General features: G+C 39.3%; 2 protein-coding genes across 3 annotated transcripts; both read left to right on the forward strand.

The window, feature by feature from the left end:
* Nucleotides 1-12,459: 12,459 nt before the first annotated feature.
* RB195_017669 (uncharacterized protein) lies at nt 12,460-13,195 on the forward strand (the record flags this gene model as incomplete). Its single annotated transcript, XM_064184763.1, has 2 exons — nt 12,460-12,546; nt 12,980-13,195. 2 exons carry the CDS (start codon nt 12,460-12,462, stop codon nt 13,193-13,195), a joined length of 303 nt encoding a protein of 100 aa, XP_064040644.1.
* A 3,274-nt stretch (nt 13,196-16,469) lies between these two features.
* On the forward strand, nt 16,470-18,103 carry RB195_017670 (uncharacterized protein; the record flags this gene model as incomplete). 2 transcript variants are annotated; one of them, XM_064184764.1, is made up of 6 exons in its annotated part: nt 16,641-16,711; nt 16,774-16,963; nt 17,051-17,164; nt 17,751-17,826; nt 17,889-17,953; nt 18,056-18,103. In XM_064184764.1, the coding sequence occupies 6 exons, from the start codon at nt 16,641-16,643 to the stop codon at nt 18,101-18,103; spliced, it is 564 nt and encodes a 187-aa protein (XP_064040645.1). The 2 variants fall into 2 exon arrangements, with proteins under 2 accessions (XP_013305155.2, XP_064040645.1); XM_013449701.2 differs by lacking the exons at nt 17,889-17,953; nt 18,056-18,103 and having other exon boundaries at nt 16,470-16,711; nt 17,751-17,888.
* Between the last annotated feature and the right edge of the window lie 579 nt (nt 18,104-18,682).

The raw sequence follows: 18,682 nt of genomic DNA on the forward strand, positions 1-18,682 counted from the left end.
TAGTGTCGACTCATACGTTCTAAGCGTAACAATAAACCAAGTGGTATGTGACAAGTGGACGAGTTTACCGGTGTTTTCTGCAGACCATCAGAAGTTCCTTGGTGTTCACTCTTGCTCTCTTGATAGTTCTTATGTGCTTTTTTGTGCTATTTCTTCATTTTGTGTTTTTAATTGTGTTTGTACATTGTGCACTTTTTATATTGTAAAGTCCTATGTTGCTGAGACACATTTCCTTTTTTCTTTTCCTCTGGCTTTTTTTTTATAGTTCTCCACATTTTTGTGCTAGTGTATCGTAGTCAGTATGAGGTTCCGACGTGACTACATGATCAATAGATGGTTCAAGACCTCAGTAGTGCCAGCCAAGCATTTTATCCCTCCGAGATCGATAAAATGGTACCAGATTTGCTGGAAGGATAAGAACACTCTCGACACATAGCCCATACCCGCAAGTCATCTGCAGTTGTAGAGTCATAGGGCTGGATGCACATTTACAAACGTCGAACCGTCCTAAATTAAAGGCATCACCCCACGAATCTGAGGTGGTACGGATTTTAGTGGAGTATTCGTATACGAGATCGTCGAGTATGGAGAGAAGTGTGATTCCGTTCATTTCTTCCTAATTGCCGTAAAAAACGGCCCGGACATTACGGCTTAGGACGTTCTGGTGCACTATTTTCTACAAGGATTTCGACTGGAGCGCGCCAGCGTTGTGCACGCGCCGCATCTTCCGGACCGTTTTTCACGGCAATTAGGAAGAAATGGACGGAATCACCCTTCTTCCCATAATCTACGATCTCGTATACGAAAACTCCACCTGAAATCCGTACCACTTCAGATTCGTGTGGTGATGCCTTTAATTCAGGACGGTTTGGCGTTTGTAAACGCGCGTCCACCCCTACAATGACTTGCGGGGATGGGCTATGTGGAGACTTTTGGAAGCTGCGAGTATCGAGGCTTTCTTGATTATCTCTCAATTTGCATCGCTCTAAAGCCTAAAAATTGTATTAAATAAAGCAAAAAATTCTTCGTATTTTCAACGCGAATTCCCACTGAAAGTTAAGAATAAACGAGACCTCAAACTTGGAAATTTGGGGAGAAACAAACACCTACGGATGGGGTGTTTTCAACGCAAAGTTGGGTCTGTTGATAAACTGAATCTTTAAACTTTAACTTTGTTTGTATAAAGAGATCTTTAACAATGTGTATATGAACATCTAACATCTACCAACGAAAATTCGGAGGAAATCAAACTATACGGCTCTGGGGGACACGTCATTCCCTTCGGTCGTGCCAAATAAGCAAGACTAGGCCTGCTCGGATGGAAGGGGGACGTGTTAACTATCCCAAGTGTCATGAGCTTTTGTTCTGCATCTTTATATGAAGGTAGGAGAAAACTTGAGCTCGAAGGAGGCGCTGATCTAATCCCGTGTAAAACTTTGGTACAACTTTGGTATATCCGTCAAGCAAAACATTGTACTGACGACTATATAGTATATTTCGTTGTGGCGCCTCCAACAGGGCGATTTCCAGCATAGAAAAAAGAGCTTTAAAATTGCAAGTTTCCCTGTGTGGTTTTGTCGCTGTGATAAACTTGGAAAGACTTTCCCCGTTTGAAGGAAGCACACCACGAATCTGGGTGGTGCGGATTTCAGGTGGAGTATCCGTATACAGGGTCGTAGATTATAGAGGCGGGGGCAGGGTCAAGCGCATAGTTGGGAAAAATCCCTCCTAAAAACGACCCCCCTCGCAGACCCTCCCAAAAACGACCCCCTTATGTCGTTCCTACCAGTATAGCTGCCCACACAGCAATCAAAATTTGGGTATAATAATAAAAAGAATTTAAAAAACAAATGAACGCCTAATAAATAAATTAAAATAATACGATATAATAAATAAGTAACAAATTATTTTAAGAAATAGTAATGCTACAAGTAAAACAAAGTAAAAATATATATTATAATACAGTGATATTAATGGAATAAATAATAACTAGAAATTATATGTTCATGTTAATTATATGTTCAAGATGCCGCGTGACGTGTTCCAGATGGAAGAAGATCAAGAAAAATAATCGAGGTAGAAAAGCATTCAACCTCTCGATGGACCGATCTAAACAAGGTTAGAATATTGTGTTTGATTTTGTGTAAAATTTCTGTAATAAGGTGTCTTCCAGGTAGCTCTTCTGGAGATGTGGAACAGTGCAGTGAGAAGACAACAGAGGAAGATGTTTATTGGAATTTGCATATATAATAAATTTAATACATGGTTTTAATTTTCTATGTCGAGCAGCAAAGACCTCGAGCGAATAGACTGCTCGAGTAGTTCTTGATGTTCCTGGACTTCGCGGTCACGCTTCCTTTGCTGTTTCACAGCGTTTCGTTTCACAGCTCAAGTCTGAGCAGAAATAATGATAATAGCAGAAAACATTTTGCAACGAATTTCAAAAGCTCACAAATAGACTGGAAAAAAGTGTTTGCAAAAAAAAAACCCTTACCACTAGCGCGATGATCGTTATCAAAGCGATTAATCCGAGTACTGCGAAAAGAATAGTAGAAGATCGATCAGAGGGTGGAGCTGTCGTCGTCGTCGTCGTCTTATGTTGAGATGTGAGCCATGCATCTCTCAATTTTTTCTTCTTTGCCAGCCACTCCGCTGAAGGTCTTGGTTCGGAGTTAAATTCTTAAAACCGCATGAAGCTCTCGTCAGGAGTAAGGAAGGAAATATCCTGGTACATCTGTAAATACTGCAATTAGTGTATGAATAGATCCAATAAATGATTATCATTAGTCGAGGAGATTAAAAGACGTGTCAAGATAATAAAAAAGGCTAACTAGAAGGCAGTCAGTTTGTCGAAGATGCTACCGGTATGTCGCGACCCATTCCACATTGGCTACTCACCAAAAATATCCTCCAGGTATATTTGCTCAGATTAGTGCGAGGTAGACGTTACTGCAAGAATTAGAAGTGAGTCAGTGTATATGTAGACATATAATTTAAAAAGATAAGTGAGGTCTAAATGTGTATTCGGGAACACAATTGTACTGTTTGACATTGATACATAAAGAGATGATCAAAAGTTCGATCCCAGCAGGAACCATTATTTTTGCAAAACAAAAAAACAGCTGGAAAAGAAGGAGAACACCTTTTAAAACAATTTTCACACTATTTCCAACTATTAACAAACAATTTTACTCATCGTCAATGGAAATGAACAAATGAGAGTTCGATCCCCGCCGAAATCTAGATTTTTGCAAAACCGAAAAAAAATCACTGAGGAGAACATTCCACCGGTAATTTTTTGAAAATGTATTAAGAGCAGTGTTTGCCACATACAAGTGCTATATAGAGGTTATTTTAGCGATTAAAACCGGGTCTTAATTGGAAATTACTGCTGGACAGGTCGGATTTTGTTACCTTGAAATAAACATGAATAACTCACTAACGAAGAGACATAAAAAGATAAAGCTGGCTGCTTTGTGCAGAGGAAGATTTGCGCTATAAAATGATTAAAAAATCTTTTGTAGGGACCCTCTGGTTTTTTTAAAACCTAGTTGAGAAAAAGTTGAGAAATTTGGCATTTTTCTCAACTTTTTCTCAACTAGCTTTTCTAGAGACGAAAACTACCTGTAAAAAAGTAGAAGCAAATTATGATGGCAAAAATCATCTTCTACAACATGCTTCAAACCGAATCCGTTTTTATAAACTATGAGCAGAGTTATGGAAAATTGTTTGAAGTCACACAGATTTTGACGCTGCGAAAATGGAAAAAAAATTGCGAAAATCTGAGATTTCGCTCTTTCTCCCGTTGCGAGGATACGGTAGCGCCGTTGAAAAATTCGACTCCATATTTGAATAGAGGGTCAAGGAAAACCCTTGATTGCAAATTTTGGCCTCTGTAGGTGTTCTGGTTCTCTCAAAAGCTAGTTGAGAAAAACTCGGAAATTTGAGGCAAAAATTGGGATTTTTCGCAACTAGGTTTCAGAAAGACTAGGAAAGCTAGAGCTACCAAACTTTGTAGAAATAGAATAGAAGAAATCTCTCTCTACAGATCGCAGCCATTTATTGCATAAAGTTCACATTAAGCGTAGATATTCAGAAACTCGTGGAGCCCACTTTTTACTAATTATAACCCTAATTGCGCCTGTAGATGTCTTTTTTTTTTTGCTCGGTGGCAGCATCATAACTGCTTTTTCGACCGAAAGTAAGAATTTCGACCCTGTAGGATGAGAAATGAGCTCTTTAAAGTCTTTTACGCTAAATGCAAAAATAGCACTTTTGCAGGGATTGATCCCTGACCGTCACAATAAAAAAAGCGCGGCATCTCGTTGAGCCACCCAATCTTGGTGAATTAGCAGCATCAGCCCTCTTTCAACAGAGCATTTAATGGCCAATTAACAGATGTCCTTATCGAAGTCTTTGTAATCGCGCACAAATAAGTCTGCACTACACTTACCAACTTGAGCCAGCGTACTTGCTTTTCATTGCAGCTATGCTTCTACTTTTACTTAGTGCTTTTACACTTCTGTTAGCTTCTGAAGATCTCGTTTGTCATCCGTTCCTAAGCGAATTTTCGACGCGGCGTTCCCCTACAACTGTGCAAGCTATGAAGTTTGCCTTTTATGGTCTCTTAGTACTCAATACGAAGTCACCTCTGGTTAGATTCATTTCTTTCATATAAATTAGTAACACACAATTTTGTAGTGTAGGCTGTAATTTTGCGGTTTTGTTTTGTAGAACTGTAATTTTGCAGTGCTTAGACTTGATGGGTTTGACAACAAGTCGATTTTTTGAAAGAATAAAAACTTTTAGGTAGTTAGTTGCATTTAAAATAATTGGTTTCCTATTTTATCACATCACAACATTATCAGGTTATTTATTATGCATCACATTTATTCAAGATTTCAATTGAATAAATGTGTGCATAATAAATGTTTGTGCTAATTCAAAAGTAACCGGGAGGCTTGTTTATAGAAATCTTGATGTTTTAGAGAGGATGTTATTGTCACTAGTACGTTTCCTTCGTCTACGAGCTTCTCCTTTCTGAAGGCTTTCCTTTTCGTTCAGGTAATGTGGACTCCCTTACCGCCTTGCACGTACGACGACTTATGATTTTTCACGGTTTGTGCCACCGAAGCGACTCCGACGTCATCAAGCATCAGTTAGAGCGGCAAAAAATGCTAAGTCGTCCATCTTCAAGATTGGCTCAAAAAGCGCAGTAATTTCATCACCAGAATTATGAAGAATAAATTTTTTAAAAATCATTTTTTGGCTTGTGTACCCTCTTTTTATTCTAACTTTTTATGTTACAATAGTCTTCCTCAACTGCAACCGCGAGTCTTCTTCAATCGTTTGTTCGAATATTAAAAAAATTTATTTATTCTATATCATTTATTTTTATATTAAACAGAACTCAAGTACTGAATATGCATCATTGACGTTTTTTCTTCTTTGAGACAACTTTTCCATTTTTTAGTCGCAGATATCGGGATCTGAAAAAAAAGCCTTAGAATACGTTTCAGTTGTGAATATCTTCTGATATGCGATAAAAACATGCCATTCACTGCTGATCATCCTTCAAGTTTCAGCACTACGTCTGAAACGAAGCAGTTTTCACTCCTGTTTTTCTGCTGAATGTCGCATACCTAAATTACACTTCATTTTGTACACCTTAATATGTGTTTGTTTGAAAACGACAACCCCGTCTTCCTTTTCTCTTTGCTCCTTTCATTTTTTCTGATTTTCCGACCCCTACTTAAATTTTTTCTTAATTTTCCGACCCCCCCCCCCCCCTCCGATCCGACACCCCTCTTACGACCCCCTGTTGAGAAATTCTCAACACACGCTTGGCACTGGGCGGGGGTAGTTCCGCTCATCTCTCCCTGAATCACCGCAAGCAGCCGGCTCCGCGCCACTCTTGCACGCGCAGCGTCCCTTACTGCCTATCGGGGCAGTCCGAATTGATTTTCAACGAATCGCAGAGCGAAGGCGGCGCAAGGGGTGGAGCGTTGCAATAGATGGCGTCGTACAAAACAGCATTCTGGAGGCGGCTGTTTGCAGTGATGCAAGGAGAGATGAGCGGAACTACCCCCGTCTCCATAACCTGCGACACCGTATACGGATACTCGTGAAATTTGCATGGTATTATTTGAAGAGGGAATGGAGCAACATGTTCAACGTTGCTGCAGCGAGCAGGGATGAGGAGCGAGAAAAGGAAAGTGAGAAATAAAACTTTGCATAGGGGAATTATTGAGTTTCTCTTTTCTTTCATATGGAAACATGCAGTGATCACAGTTTTTACACCTGCTGAGAAGATTTCGTACTTTCTCAGCTAATCTATAGACTTCTGAGATAATCTATAATCTACTTTTGAACAGGTACTTAAGTATCTGATAAACTCACTAACTTTCTCGTATTAGTGTCTTTGTTTCAAAAACAGTGTTATAAGCGCATGACAACCAGCGCTGATTCTACATATCACTTTTGTCTTCATCGTCGAATCGTCATCTGTCTTTCGAATAAACCTTGTTATCTTGTCGAGAGTCCAATTTAGTAACAGCCAAGATTGTTAACAAACTTTATTACGGCTAACGTTTCGGCGTCATCGCCTTCGTCAGAGCCTGGAAAGTCAGATCATTTGTGATATATCTTCTCAAATGCCTCATCCAGAACAAGTAATCATTTCCTAAGATGATACATTCAAAATCGAAACCAAAAGAGTCCAAAACGTTGTGTTTACCTAAGTAGCCGCGTTGCGGATATTAGCGGACCTCCGCGTGATAAAATCGCTCCGCTAATATTAATTAGGATGCGACCTGAATATGACCCCGTAGATCAAAACCCGCAAAGGTCTTGATACAGAGCCAGCTCGTTGGTCACGGCTATGCACTCTTCCTTTCTATTCATTTGGACTTCTAGCGTTTATCCAAAACGCCTCCAAAGTTCTGCAATCTACAACTTCGGGTCGTGCGATGGATTCCGAGAGGAGTTGCTGCGTTTGAATGTTTCATCCCATCTAGTTGTTCTTTAATACGGACACAACGAGGTCGCTCTATTTCGCCTTGTTATCATTTTAATTTCTTTTCCTAGATATCCCGTGAATGTTGTCAATAATAACTAATGAAAAGGACAATTTTAGTCCTGTTCTGTGGCTGTGGTCAAGAGTAATAATTTCTTGGATGAAGTACACAGTGGACTCCTTAATGATTGGTGCATTTCAGTTAACTGCATGATGACGATGATGGAGAAGATGGTCTTAAATGGATATTCCGGGGTTTCAAATGCGATGTGCGCGTGATTGAGAAGCAAAGGATTTTATGCACCATTTGAAGTACCAAATGTAGAAATTAAATTCAAATAGAAGCACTGCTATCAGCGCTAGCAGCAATGTATACACTGTTTGAGCACAAGAAGCAAGCAAACAATAAAAATACGCTACCAAATTGTTTAACGACGTACTTGGTCTAGTTTTTGTTCTAGCGCGAATTTCCAGCAGAATGGTGGATTTTCTCGCTTTTCTCAAACCAGTTCTCATAAGTTGGATCGAACAGATGATCTATCTCTGTGAGATAATCGCAAAGCGCTGCGTGTTTCGCTATCGCTGATCATCTGTGAATCGTTTCCGTTCACAAATCCAATTAATCGGCCCCGTACAGCTACGGTGGCTGGACTCATAAAAGTGAATGTGGGATGTCCAAGCATTTGTTTGCTCTCATATTTATTTACTCATCATGTTGGAACGCAAGTGTTAATGAAGACGGAGGAATGCTAACGTCCCCAAGCGCGCGGACCACCTTCATACCTTTGTAGGAAAGGAGACCTTCATAGCATGGCATCGGTGGTGTCTGGTGTCTCACTTTGGAGGGCAGCTGTAGCTAAGGCGGGAGGAATTCTGTTAAACTGGTACTACCTACTCTTGATATTTAGTGCTAACAAAAACGACGAGTGGACTATAAAAGGCGACGAAACACACAACACGTTGCGGTTATCTCATGGAAAAGAGCCACTACCGGCTAGCTCCAGCTTCGGAGGCTGAATAAGAGAAACGCGAGACGGTCCATCACTTTACAGAAATTTGTGCCACTTTCGGAAATTATTTAGTGAAGCGTTTTAAGGAAAATTTTGCCAATTCAACTCAGTGTAAACAGATCAGATACGTCCCTATACTATTTTATAGCGTAGTTTTATTATTTACATGCTTCCCATGTTCAAACAATGTATATATTTTTCCTAGCACTAAGTGCACAAAAGGAAGGAGTGCTTCCGTTTGAGCGCTACATTTGAAAGTTGAAATTTTGAACAAAACATTGTGCTGCTCAATCACGCGCACATCGCACTTGAAATTAAAATTCGTCTTGTCTCCTTCCTAAAACACAGGATATCCATTAAAAACCATTATGTCCATCAGCGCCTAAAGTAAAGGTGCATTATGAACGATTTTAAGAAGAGCGCATAAAAGGAGCTCCTGAGAATATGCATAGTTCCATTTCGAGTTTACGCTTCTAATGATCAGCCTAACAATTTCCTTTTTTGGAGGCTTCCGACTTACAGTCGGAACTGTACTCCCTCAAATTGTCTCATTATTTCTCTGCATTCCTTTTCCACTCAGTTGACGGTACCTTTACAAAAAGCTTACGATGTTCCAGAATAAAGTTCTATGCTTCACTGATCCTTCTCGTTGCCATCGTTTCGATGGCTTCTGCCTTCTTATACGTTGGTCCTGGTGTTCCACCCATCAGAGATGATCCAAATCTAAAGAGGTGGTGATAATGATCCACAACTGGTGATAAAGATCCAGAACGAACTTCTATGCTTTCCTATCTTTCTCGCTACAATCGCTTCCGTCTCTTCTTACTGCTATGTTTGTAGTAATTAGGGAAAATAATAATTTTCTGAAATAAAGCTTATCGAGATGGACGGTGATCCTGAGACAAATCCTAGAAGGTTTTCTGGATATCTCAGCAGAAAATGTGATTTGTCGCCTGCATCATGCCAGTTTCACTGCAAAAAACTCGCCCAACCTGAGTGCCGATCGTTGGATGCTGCTTGTGAACCTGGCGGAACATGCGAGGTAATGAGTTCAGTGAACCAAACAGAGGATATAGAAGAACCATTTTCTTCATTTCAAGCACTTCCTACAATTATTTTAAGATCGGGCACGTAGAAGACTGACTGTAAAGTCACGATTTACTGCATTCTAGCGGTGGGATAAAAAGAGGTGATAGAAGTTCAATGAATGCTGGCTAAAGGAACGTTATCTGTCGTGAAAGTTGCGATGACACTGTTCAACTGATCGGGTAGTTTTGCTACTGTGAGGCGTTTACTGCAAATGGTTACCGAAAAGAATATCATGACAGATATATTACATACCAGTTTCCTCACAAAGTTATCTATTCGTTTATCCAATAGTGGACACAGTAGCCGTCCTCATTTCAAATCGTTCTCAATTGTGTACTGTTCCAAATGGTGAGAATAGGAACAGTTCAACTGCGGATGCTGCGACCTTGAAGGTTTATTATACTCTATTAGAAAAACATTTATGAAATTTAAATTTTATGTCGAACGCATCACTGGTGCTGCAAATATTTATTGTCTTTAGGAGAACGCAGAAAAAACCTTTCTTCATGTGTAAAAGCACAATCAGAAATAATCTATACTAGCAAATATCGTAGAAAGTTCCCAAAACTCTATCTCGATGTATACAACTTTGCCTATTTTTGTTGTAAAGTATCAGAGACTGAAGCAGTGTCTTGCGATTATACTAGCTACCTCTTCTGACACACGAAAGGACTCTGTCAGGCCACGCGGTACTTTCTCACTACCTCAAACTTGGGTAATTGAACCTAATTTTATTCAATGAATAACAAATTCAACGAACAGACAAAAATCAATATGATCTACAATAAATGAATGAATAAATGAACAGCAATGAGAATCTGCAGAATGAACGCGAAAACACTGACTACGGTTCGTGTGGACTTTTTATACGCGTCGATGTTATTTCATGACGCGCATTCCCTAACCCTTCAATTCAATCTCCGAGTTATGTAACTAAACATACACGCGTTTTACATACCAACAGACGCATGGCTATTGAATATATCAACCTTACAGATTACAATTATCATTAGCCGTTCGGCGACAGAGACTTCTATTGGCAGAAGCTACTGTCTACTATGATCCAAAACCAAACCGCGACAACTGCATTACGTCATTTAGTGTAACTTTCGTTCTTTATTTATCTGTATCATTAGATGGTAGATAGGACAGAAAGACTGTTCAAAACGTAGCTGTTTCCTTTTACATATTCAGACGAATCGATACATAGTCACACATTATCAAACAAGTCAAATGCAGTTGATAAGAATTGATGTGCCTTTCTTTGTCCGGTTTTTTCTGTTAGTTATGAATTCCAAGGTGTTCCAGAAAATTCCCTATCTTATGTTATTTGCACGCGAAAAGGGGTTGTTGGCAAATATCACTGCAGTAGCACAAAAACAGGCAGGAAGCTATAGGGTCCTCTACAGATCTAGAAATAAATGAAGATATAGAAATGGATAAGAAGTATCACAGTGATCAGACTACTTGACGAGGCAATTCTTTACACTCGTAAATGTGATGAAATGAAGCCGTCTAGAGTTCTTTCTGGTTACTTCTAGCGTGTAAAGAGTTATTTAGTTGGATGAACTGATCAGCATGCAGCTACTGATCTGATTTCTGAATATTAAGGGTGCTTAGCGTTCTCGGTGTGATAACTACAAAGTTCCGAACCCTACTCAGTACCGGAGAAAACGAGACATCATAAAATTTCCCAATTTGGTGTAAGACTAGCTTCAACGCAGACTTTCAGTAATGAAATCTATCCGTTCTTCTGCATTGATATGGTTCCTGACTCGCTTCATCAGATCACCACTTTCGCGAATAAAAGCAGAGCATCACGATTCTGAAGTTGTGCGAAAGCCACAACGAAACCATAGAGTTCAGACTGTAGATAAGGGAAACCAACTTGGTTCGATCATCTTTTCCTAATCGTCGTAAAAAAAAGCGGCGTGGGAACGGTGTTTGTTCCTACGAGACACGTTAGAACGTGCGCCATTGCGCACGCTCCGACCTCTCAACGGTCTGTTCATTGGTTATACTTGAATAGGCTGGTGAGGACATATCATTGATGTTCGACTGCTCGCCTGTGGCGCGTGAAGTCTGCCGTGTTGCAGCCGATTTTTAATAGGAGAAAGAACCGTATTCAACGGCATTTTTTTGCGACGATTAGGGAAAGATGAGTGAAACCAGGCTGGTTTCCGTAACGTACAACTCGAACTCTGTGCCTTTCCTGTGGTTCTGTGACCACATGTGCAAGTTCTTCCCGTTCTGCAGTAATAGGTAGTGGCAATTGACACAATGTAAGCACCTTTTTGCTGTCGATCACCAGATGCCCCAACTAATCAGCGTTATCAACGAATTGAGACATCGGGACATCGCAATGAAGATTTCCACTGGTGTAAAAAATATGATAATAAATATGTACAAATATGTATGTACTCATTAGAAATTTGGTGGTGCAAAACAGTCTGTTACTACAGATGTTGCTAGTATTTCCACGTAGAACGTTTTCTGTAGAACTCAGCTGTAGATCCTTCTTTTTCATGCGTTGAGTCTTCTCATTGCTTGACCGCTCATTCCTCTTTTATTTACCTTTTTCATTTCTTCGGATGTTTATTTCTTCATCGTTATTTTTCTCCTTCTTTTCTAGATGTGACCTGTGTTCCTTTTTTGGTAGGTTTATTCGTTTATAATTCCCACTTTTTTTGTTCATTGTTTGTCAACATGTCAACGAGCATGTGATCAGTAAATAAAGTCGAGCCAATCGTGCTGAAAATGGCCTTACTCCTCATCGTGGTAATCAGTTGGAACTAGAGATGGTCCCACCCTGGTCCCAACTGCTTGCACAATTCCTTCTGTCCGTTTTGATCCGAGTGGAAATAAACGTAATACAGCGATGCACTCTATTCCTTGTTCATGTACCCGTGAATAAAAAGTTCGGAGAATGCTAGCAATACATTGAAGAGAACACAGGGGATAAATAAGAAAAGTGGTGAATGAGAAAAATAGATTTTTTCCTTTTTTCCATGTTGGACTCTAGAATCTATGAATTCAATACCATTGCTCCCCTACATCCTACTTTTTTGCGAGCTGTTTCACCTACTTCTAACAGAATTGTGGGGAACTCTCCTGACAGAAAATGCGCTCAACAGCTTTCGCTTTCGAGCCACGCAGCTGTTCATATTCGTTTTTTTTTTGTCGGAAAGAACCAGTAATTATAACGTTCTCTGTTAACTGGCTAACCCTCACACCATTCCACTCTATTCGTAGCCATCGACAATTCATTTCATTTTGACGTGTGTATTTTTACTCGAAACAAAAGTTTCTGATAGAGTAGGCGGTATTTGTCCTTCGTTGTTGCTCATGAACGGTGCTCTCGGTAATCCGCTAATCCCTCTCCAACCATCCAAACTCATGGCATCGATGGCAACAGGCAGCTGCATCGTTGTTGTGAGTTGACCTCGTCTGACCCTTCAATTAACCCACCCGTAACCAACCCGAACAGCTGCATGTATATATCTATTACGCGGTAATATATCACAGTTAATTTGCATGCGTAATTAAAGGATAAAAGAAATGAGAACATCGTTGTTGTTGTCCTGTGTTCATAAATCATTCGGTAATGATAGGATAATGTAAGAATTTTTTCGTGGTGAACTTCTTAGAGGATAAGCACAGACCGTAGTGGTTAAGTTCAACGATGAGATGTGGTGTGCAACATAATAAGAGAGATAGAAAAAATAAAAAAGCCTCCAGAAAATTTTCAAAAACACTTTCCTCTCGAGAAAAAGGAAAAAAGGATCGAGCTAGAGAAAGCTGTAATTACCAAACGTCAATTCGCGTGATTATATTCCTAATTTCAATACTAATAAACTTTTCTAAGCGTTGGAAGTCGAACCGGTCTGATGTTTCCGACAACCGTCAGTATTGGTGTAAAAATAACGCGCTCGAAACTGGAAGTTGCGCTCGGATGTTTTGCGCTGCAGCTGACTGCAGGAGCACGAGTTTAACAAGGCGACACCTATTGATCCGCTGTCCATTTCATTCGCATGCTCCGCTTGTTTCCGGTTTCCGATTTCGAATTTATATGTTGTCCTGAATGGTCTGTGGTGGAATATTCCCTTTCTTTTCTTTCAATTCCGTTCTAGAGTTAATCAACTATGCTCATTCTGTTCCCGTTCCCCATTTCTCAACTTTTCTTTCTTTTCCTGTTTTTTTTTTTCATAATATTCCCCGGTTCCCTGTCTTTGTTCCTCTACATATGGTTCAAGTAAAACGAAATGTATAAGTAGGAAGTTAAAAAGAAATCCCAGTGAATGGATTTGTACTTTCTGTTCCAATGTCTTCATTTGTCATATTTGCAGCTAAAAACAGCATGATTTGTTTATTTATTTGATCATATACATCAAAAAAGAGGGACGGTGTTGTCTCCAAATCATAACGCAAGGTTTCCCCATTTTTTTTCTTTTGAAACACAACTTTAAACTTTTAATTACCCCTTTCATAACGAGTTGTACAATACAACACGTTATTGTGCGTAATATCTTTCCGTTTCCGCAGTTTTATCATACAATTGGAAGAGCAAATCAATTTGGAGAACTTATCCGGTCAATGGTTGATGGCTGACATCTCTCAAAAAATCCAATATTAAAGGCATCACCCCACAAATCTGAGGTGGTACGGATTTCAGGTGGAGTATTCGTATAGATTATGGAGATGGGGGAGATTCTGTCCATTTCTTCCTAATTGCCGTAAAAAAAACGGCCCGGAAGATGCGGCGCGTGCACGGGTCTGGCGCGCTCTAATCGAACTCTTTGTAAAAAATAGCGCGCAGGAACGCCCGAAGCCGTATCTTCCGGACCGTTTTTTTACGGCAGTTAGGAAGAAATGGACGGATCGCCTCCTCCCCCCTCTTCATAATCTACTATCCCGTATATACAACTGAACAACTGAATACAAGTACTCCATCTGAAATCCGTACCACTTCAGATTCGTGGGATGATTCCTTTAAGTTGTCACCGAAACCCTGGTATCTGCTGTTCTACTCTAGCCTTCTGGGTATGGATAAAGGTTCTCGCGTGAAGATCTCTCACTTTCTGTAGCAACGGAATGTCCTTACAGCTCACTACACAATGTGTTAAAAAGGGTCAATTTTGCTGAATAGAAACCAGGCTAAATTTTGGTGACATTTGTTCTTCTAAGTTTCTGTTTCATGGCACACGTAGCGGTATTTTCAAGTAGAATGAATAATAGTGGACATTCATACATGTTTAATCGTAAAGTCTTAGTAGATAGAATTTGAACGTGACTTTCTCAATCCCTATTTATAAACTGTTTATATTGTCTTTGTTAATGGAAAAATATGATCAAACTACAGTACAAGCGGATTCACCTGAGCAGCGGATCGCATACCTCCAATTATTCCACTCTTATGTTTTTAATGTATGTCAATCGTTATCAGAATTGTCAACTACTTTTGCTCCCATTTCTCCTCCTACGCTTCCTTTTCGTTCTTCCAAGCGAGGATTTTATGTGCGTTGTCTTAACGCTATGAAGCGAATTAGTTGGTTTTTGCATCGGCTAGTCGACGACTCGATTGAAACCTTGTTTAATCACTGCTCTTTTTCTAAGGCTTCTTCTGATGCATAAAATTCCTGGAACGGAAAAGAGGATTAACTTAGTTTCGACACATATCCATTCGCAATTATTTGAATAAAACCTGCTTCAGTGTTGATGCGTCCTCCATACGCTGCTTTCTTTGCCCCTCCACGCCTGTGTAATATTTGGCAGTGATATGTCAAACTCGTGGATGACAAGAAGATTGACGGATGGTTATAAGATCAGAAATAATGTTCTTGTTCCATATTCTAAGAAAACTATAGAAAGCACGCGATCGTGGATGTGTTGAGAGGCTCATTTGCAATATCCCTAGGATTCATCTACTTAATAACATGACACTTTGCGATCTTGTGCTCATTTTCTTCCAACGACATGAGTATTTTGGAAGAAATAGGAATAAAATAAAGTATTTCTGCGAATTGCGTAGCAATAAGTAGCATCGAGGACTAATTTCATCTTTAGAGACATGAAATCGCCAATACATTTGCGTAAATTTGGTCGCGATAGGAAAGCGCTGCACTATTGCAACCAATCAGAATTGATAGCTGTGTTTGCGAAACTTCCTAGGGAAGACCGGTGGAGAGAGATACGCCGCTACTTTTTTTCAAAGTAAAGCGCACTGATGAGATCATTAGGTACACTAGTGACATTCTCCGTGTTCCATCACAGGAAGCTGTCTGCTACTTTAAAAGCATATCGAAACGTGACCAGAATGTTGGCTTTTTGTGTCTCTCAGTATCTGATGATCATTTGTATTTATCACTGCGATATTCACAGTTGAACAACATCGGTGGAGTTTCATAAATCTTAAACGAGATGGTTGAAGAATGATGAGAATCATGTCAAATTCATCGGTAGCTTCTTTTAATTCGTAAACGAAAAAGAATATCCTGAAAGGAGAGGTTGTTTTTATATCTACTAATGACAGACATTTTTCAAGAAAAAAAATTTGATTGATTTGTGGAGAGAAGCTCCCTACTATGATTGCAATACATCAAATCAGATTAAGCACAACTTTCTTTACACTAGCAACAGATTACGAACGTGTTCCTTTTCTATCTTTAGAGATAACAAAATGAAAAGCTGTAAGAGAAAATCTTTGCATTTCCTTCTTTCCATTTTCCTTTCTTTTTTTTTGTTGGTATTATCTTGACCATTCTGTCACTTATTGATGATTAATTGGCAAAAGTAAGATTATTTCTCTTCCTGATGATCATTTTATGGTTTGCCCGTAATTGATATTATACTTGAACGCCTGATTCTTTATATTTTCATTTGAAAAAAATAATTAACGAAATGAACTCCTAGCGATGTCTTAAGGCGGGATGGTATGTACTCGCAAAATGTTGTTAGTCGCACAAAAGTTAAAAACATCCACTTCTTTTAGTATTTGACTTATATTCTTACAGTATTATTTTCTTCTAGTGTTGCAGTAATCAGGAGTAAGAAAAAGGTCTGTGCGATTTTTTTTTCGTTAGCGGAATTGTAAAATGACTGAAAGAAATGGTATGATTTTGCACTGGATGATACTCACTTCGTATCTGTGTATTCAGAGTTCATATCCTCCTCTTCCTCCTAACAACTCGCAGTATCGTACAATAGCATAATATGACTATGTATGGCATAATATGACTGCTTATCATATTTCGTCACGTTGTGTACAAAAAGTAGTTCAGGAATTTCTGTGCGATTGTTCCAGATATTCCTAACAGCAAGTGAAGCGATTTGGAATAACAGAGAAAACTAATCCAACAATGGAATTCAATTTCATTGGAGACGATTATGGGCCATTATTTCACTATCAGTACAGAATAATCATCATTGGTGACTCTACTGTCGGCAAATCCAGTTTATTGAAATATTTTACTGAAGGAAAAATTGCGGAAATTAGCGATCCAACAGTTGGGGTTGATTTTTACGCACGGATGGTAGAGCTGAGACCTGGTTTCAGAGTAAAACTGCAGCTATGGGACACAGCTGGACAAGAAAAGTTTAGGTATGGCTTTTAAAACGTTTTTATTTTCAGAATGATTATTATTTCTATTGTTGGCTGTTTAGATCAATAACAAGATCATATTATCGCAATTCGGTTGGTGTTATGTTAGTTTACGATATATCAAATCGCACTAGCTTTGAAAATATTAATGGTTGGTTGCACGAGGCCGAAGCTAACATGGGAGGACCAAATCCGGGGAAGTGTGTTTTCCAGTTGATAGGACATAAATCTGATAATCAGTGCGAACGGCGGGTGAGTTCCTAAGGGGTTCTCACTGATTTCCTTCTCCCAAACCAATGCATTATATTTCGTTTTACTAGTACTGTTTCCTAATTAAAGGTAGACTACGAAGAGGGTGAATATTTTGCCAAATACCACAAGATGAAGTTCATGGAGACATCAGCAATCTCGGGGAAGAATGTATTTGATGCGTTCCTAATGATAGCACAAGAGGTACACTACTTCCCAAGTTTATTGTTCTAGCAAAAATTCTCCAAACTATCTATTGAGTTGTCTATCATGTACGTTCACTTTTAATCCACTTTCAACCTAGTTTATTTTCAACACCATTAATAATTGTCTCTGTCGTTCCACCAATATGAATCAAGTCCAACACTGCGAGAATACTGTCTCCGAAATTATCCACATGACACGGCTAAAACTTAGTTGGTGGTGGGTACACTGAGTGGCGTCTTTATTTCTGGAAGTAAATAACTAAATTACTCGGGGCCCTAAGAATCAAGCAGTAGTCTTAGAGGATTCATGACATATAGGCTAAACTAAGAGAAGAAAAGTAAGATAGATAGCATCTAGAAATAAGGGTGCCACTGAGTGCCCTCTCAGTGGCAGTTACATTTCCCCTATGACTCGATATTTAAAAAAAAGTATCTGTCATGTGGTACGTGTTTTCCGCCGAACTTCCTGTTTGTAAAGTGGACATTTCTGTTTCTTCTTAAAGCTTTCGCCATTTCGTGCAAAGCCGGTTCATTCTGTCATAACTTGTTTGACTATATTTTTGTGCTTATTCTGTGTAATTTAGATAAATAAGCGCGTTGAGGAGGGATTTCTTCGCCCCACTGATGGATGGGAAGGTGTCAAAGGAGGACTGATGCGAAGTCAGTCCATAAGCCTCTCAGATAAGGATTTGACTCCACGAGATCAGTCTTGTTCGTGCTAGTGAGGTTTCACTTCGAGATCAAACGAGGACTGGATTATCCATATAAAAATGGTGCTGCTAACCAGGTAAATTTTGCGTGAGCTCAATTAGCCGTGTTCTACTTCTTTTTAAAAGAAAGTTGTTGTTTTTTGATTCTCGAAGCCCAATTTCCACTGGTATTTGTTCAGGAATTACGGCTTATTGAAAGTTCCTTGATCGATGCTTGTTGCTTTTGATTATACTGAATCTGTTTGCTGATTTGTCCCTAAGAAATCGCCTTCGACATAATTCACCCAGGACCCCTCCTATTTGACTTAGTGGGTGACTTAAGCTGTTCGTGCTCTGACGAGAGAAGCTCAGTTACTGCACTTTTCGCAGTAAAGAAGCCTGAGAATAGCACAACTAAAAATGGACGAAGTTCATTTGCGTGAATATATGTTCTCAGGAACTTCTTATTTGCTAAACAACATTGTAGATGTTGATCATTTTGGGTGAATTATGACACATTTAAGCAACTGCTTCGCTTATTAGTTTTGTTCGGTCTCTGTTTACTTGAGTTTTTAAAGTGTATAACCTAGCCGTAATAGCTTCCTTTCACAGTACAGCTTATGGAATGATCAAATGCTAATATGCATGTTTCTTAGATTCAGTGACAACAATATGTGCATGCTATGAGGATCTTACTTATTGATACCCTACAGAATTGATATTGTACCTATCCAACATTTGGACTGTTCACTATCGGGTGCTTGCTATTCTACCACATCTAGTTGGATAAGAAATTTGCTAGAAAATTAAGCGGGTAGATATATGAT

The sequence above is a fragment of the Necator americanus genome, chromosome II (genome assembly GCF_031761385.1).
Source record: "Necator americanus strain Aroian chromosome II, whole genome shotgun sequence".
NCBI lineage: Eukaryota > Metazoa > Nematoda > Chromadorea > Rhabditida > Ancylostomatidae > Necator > Necator americanus.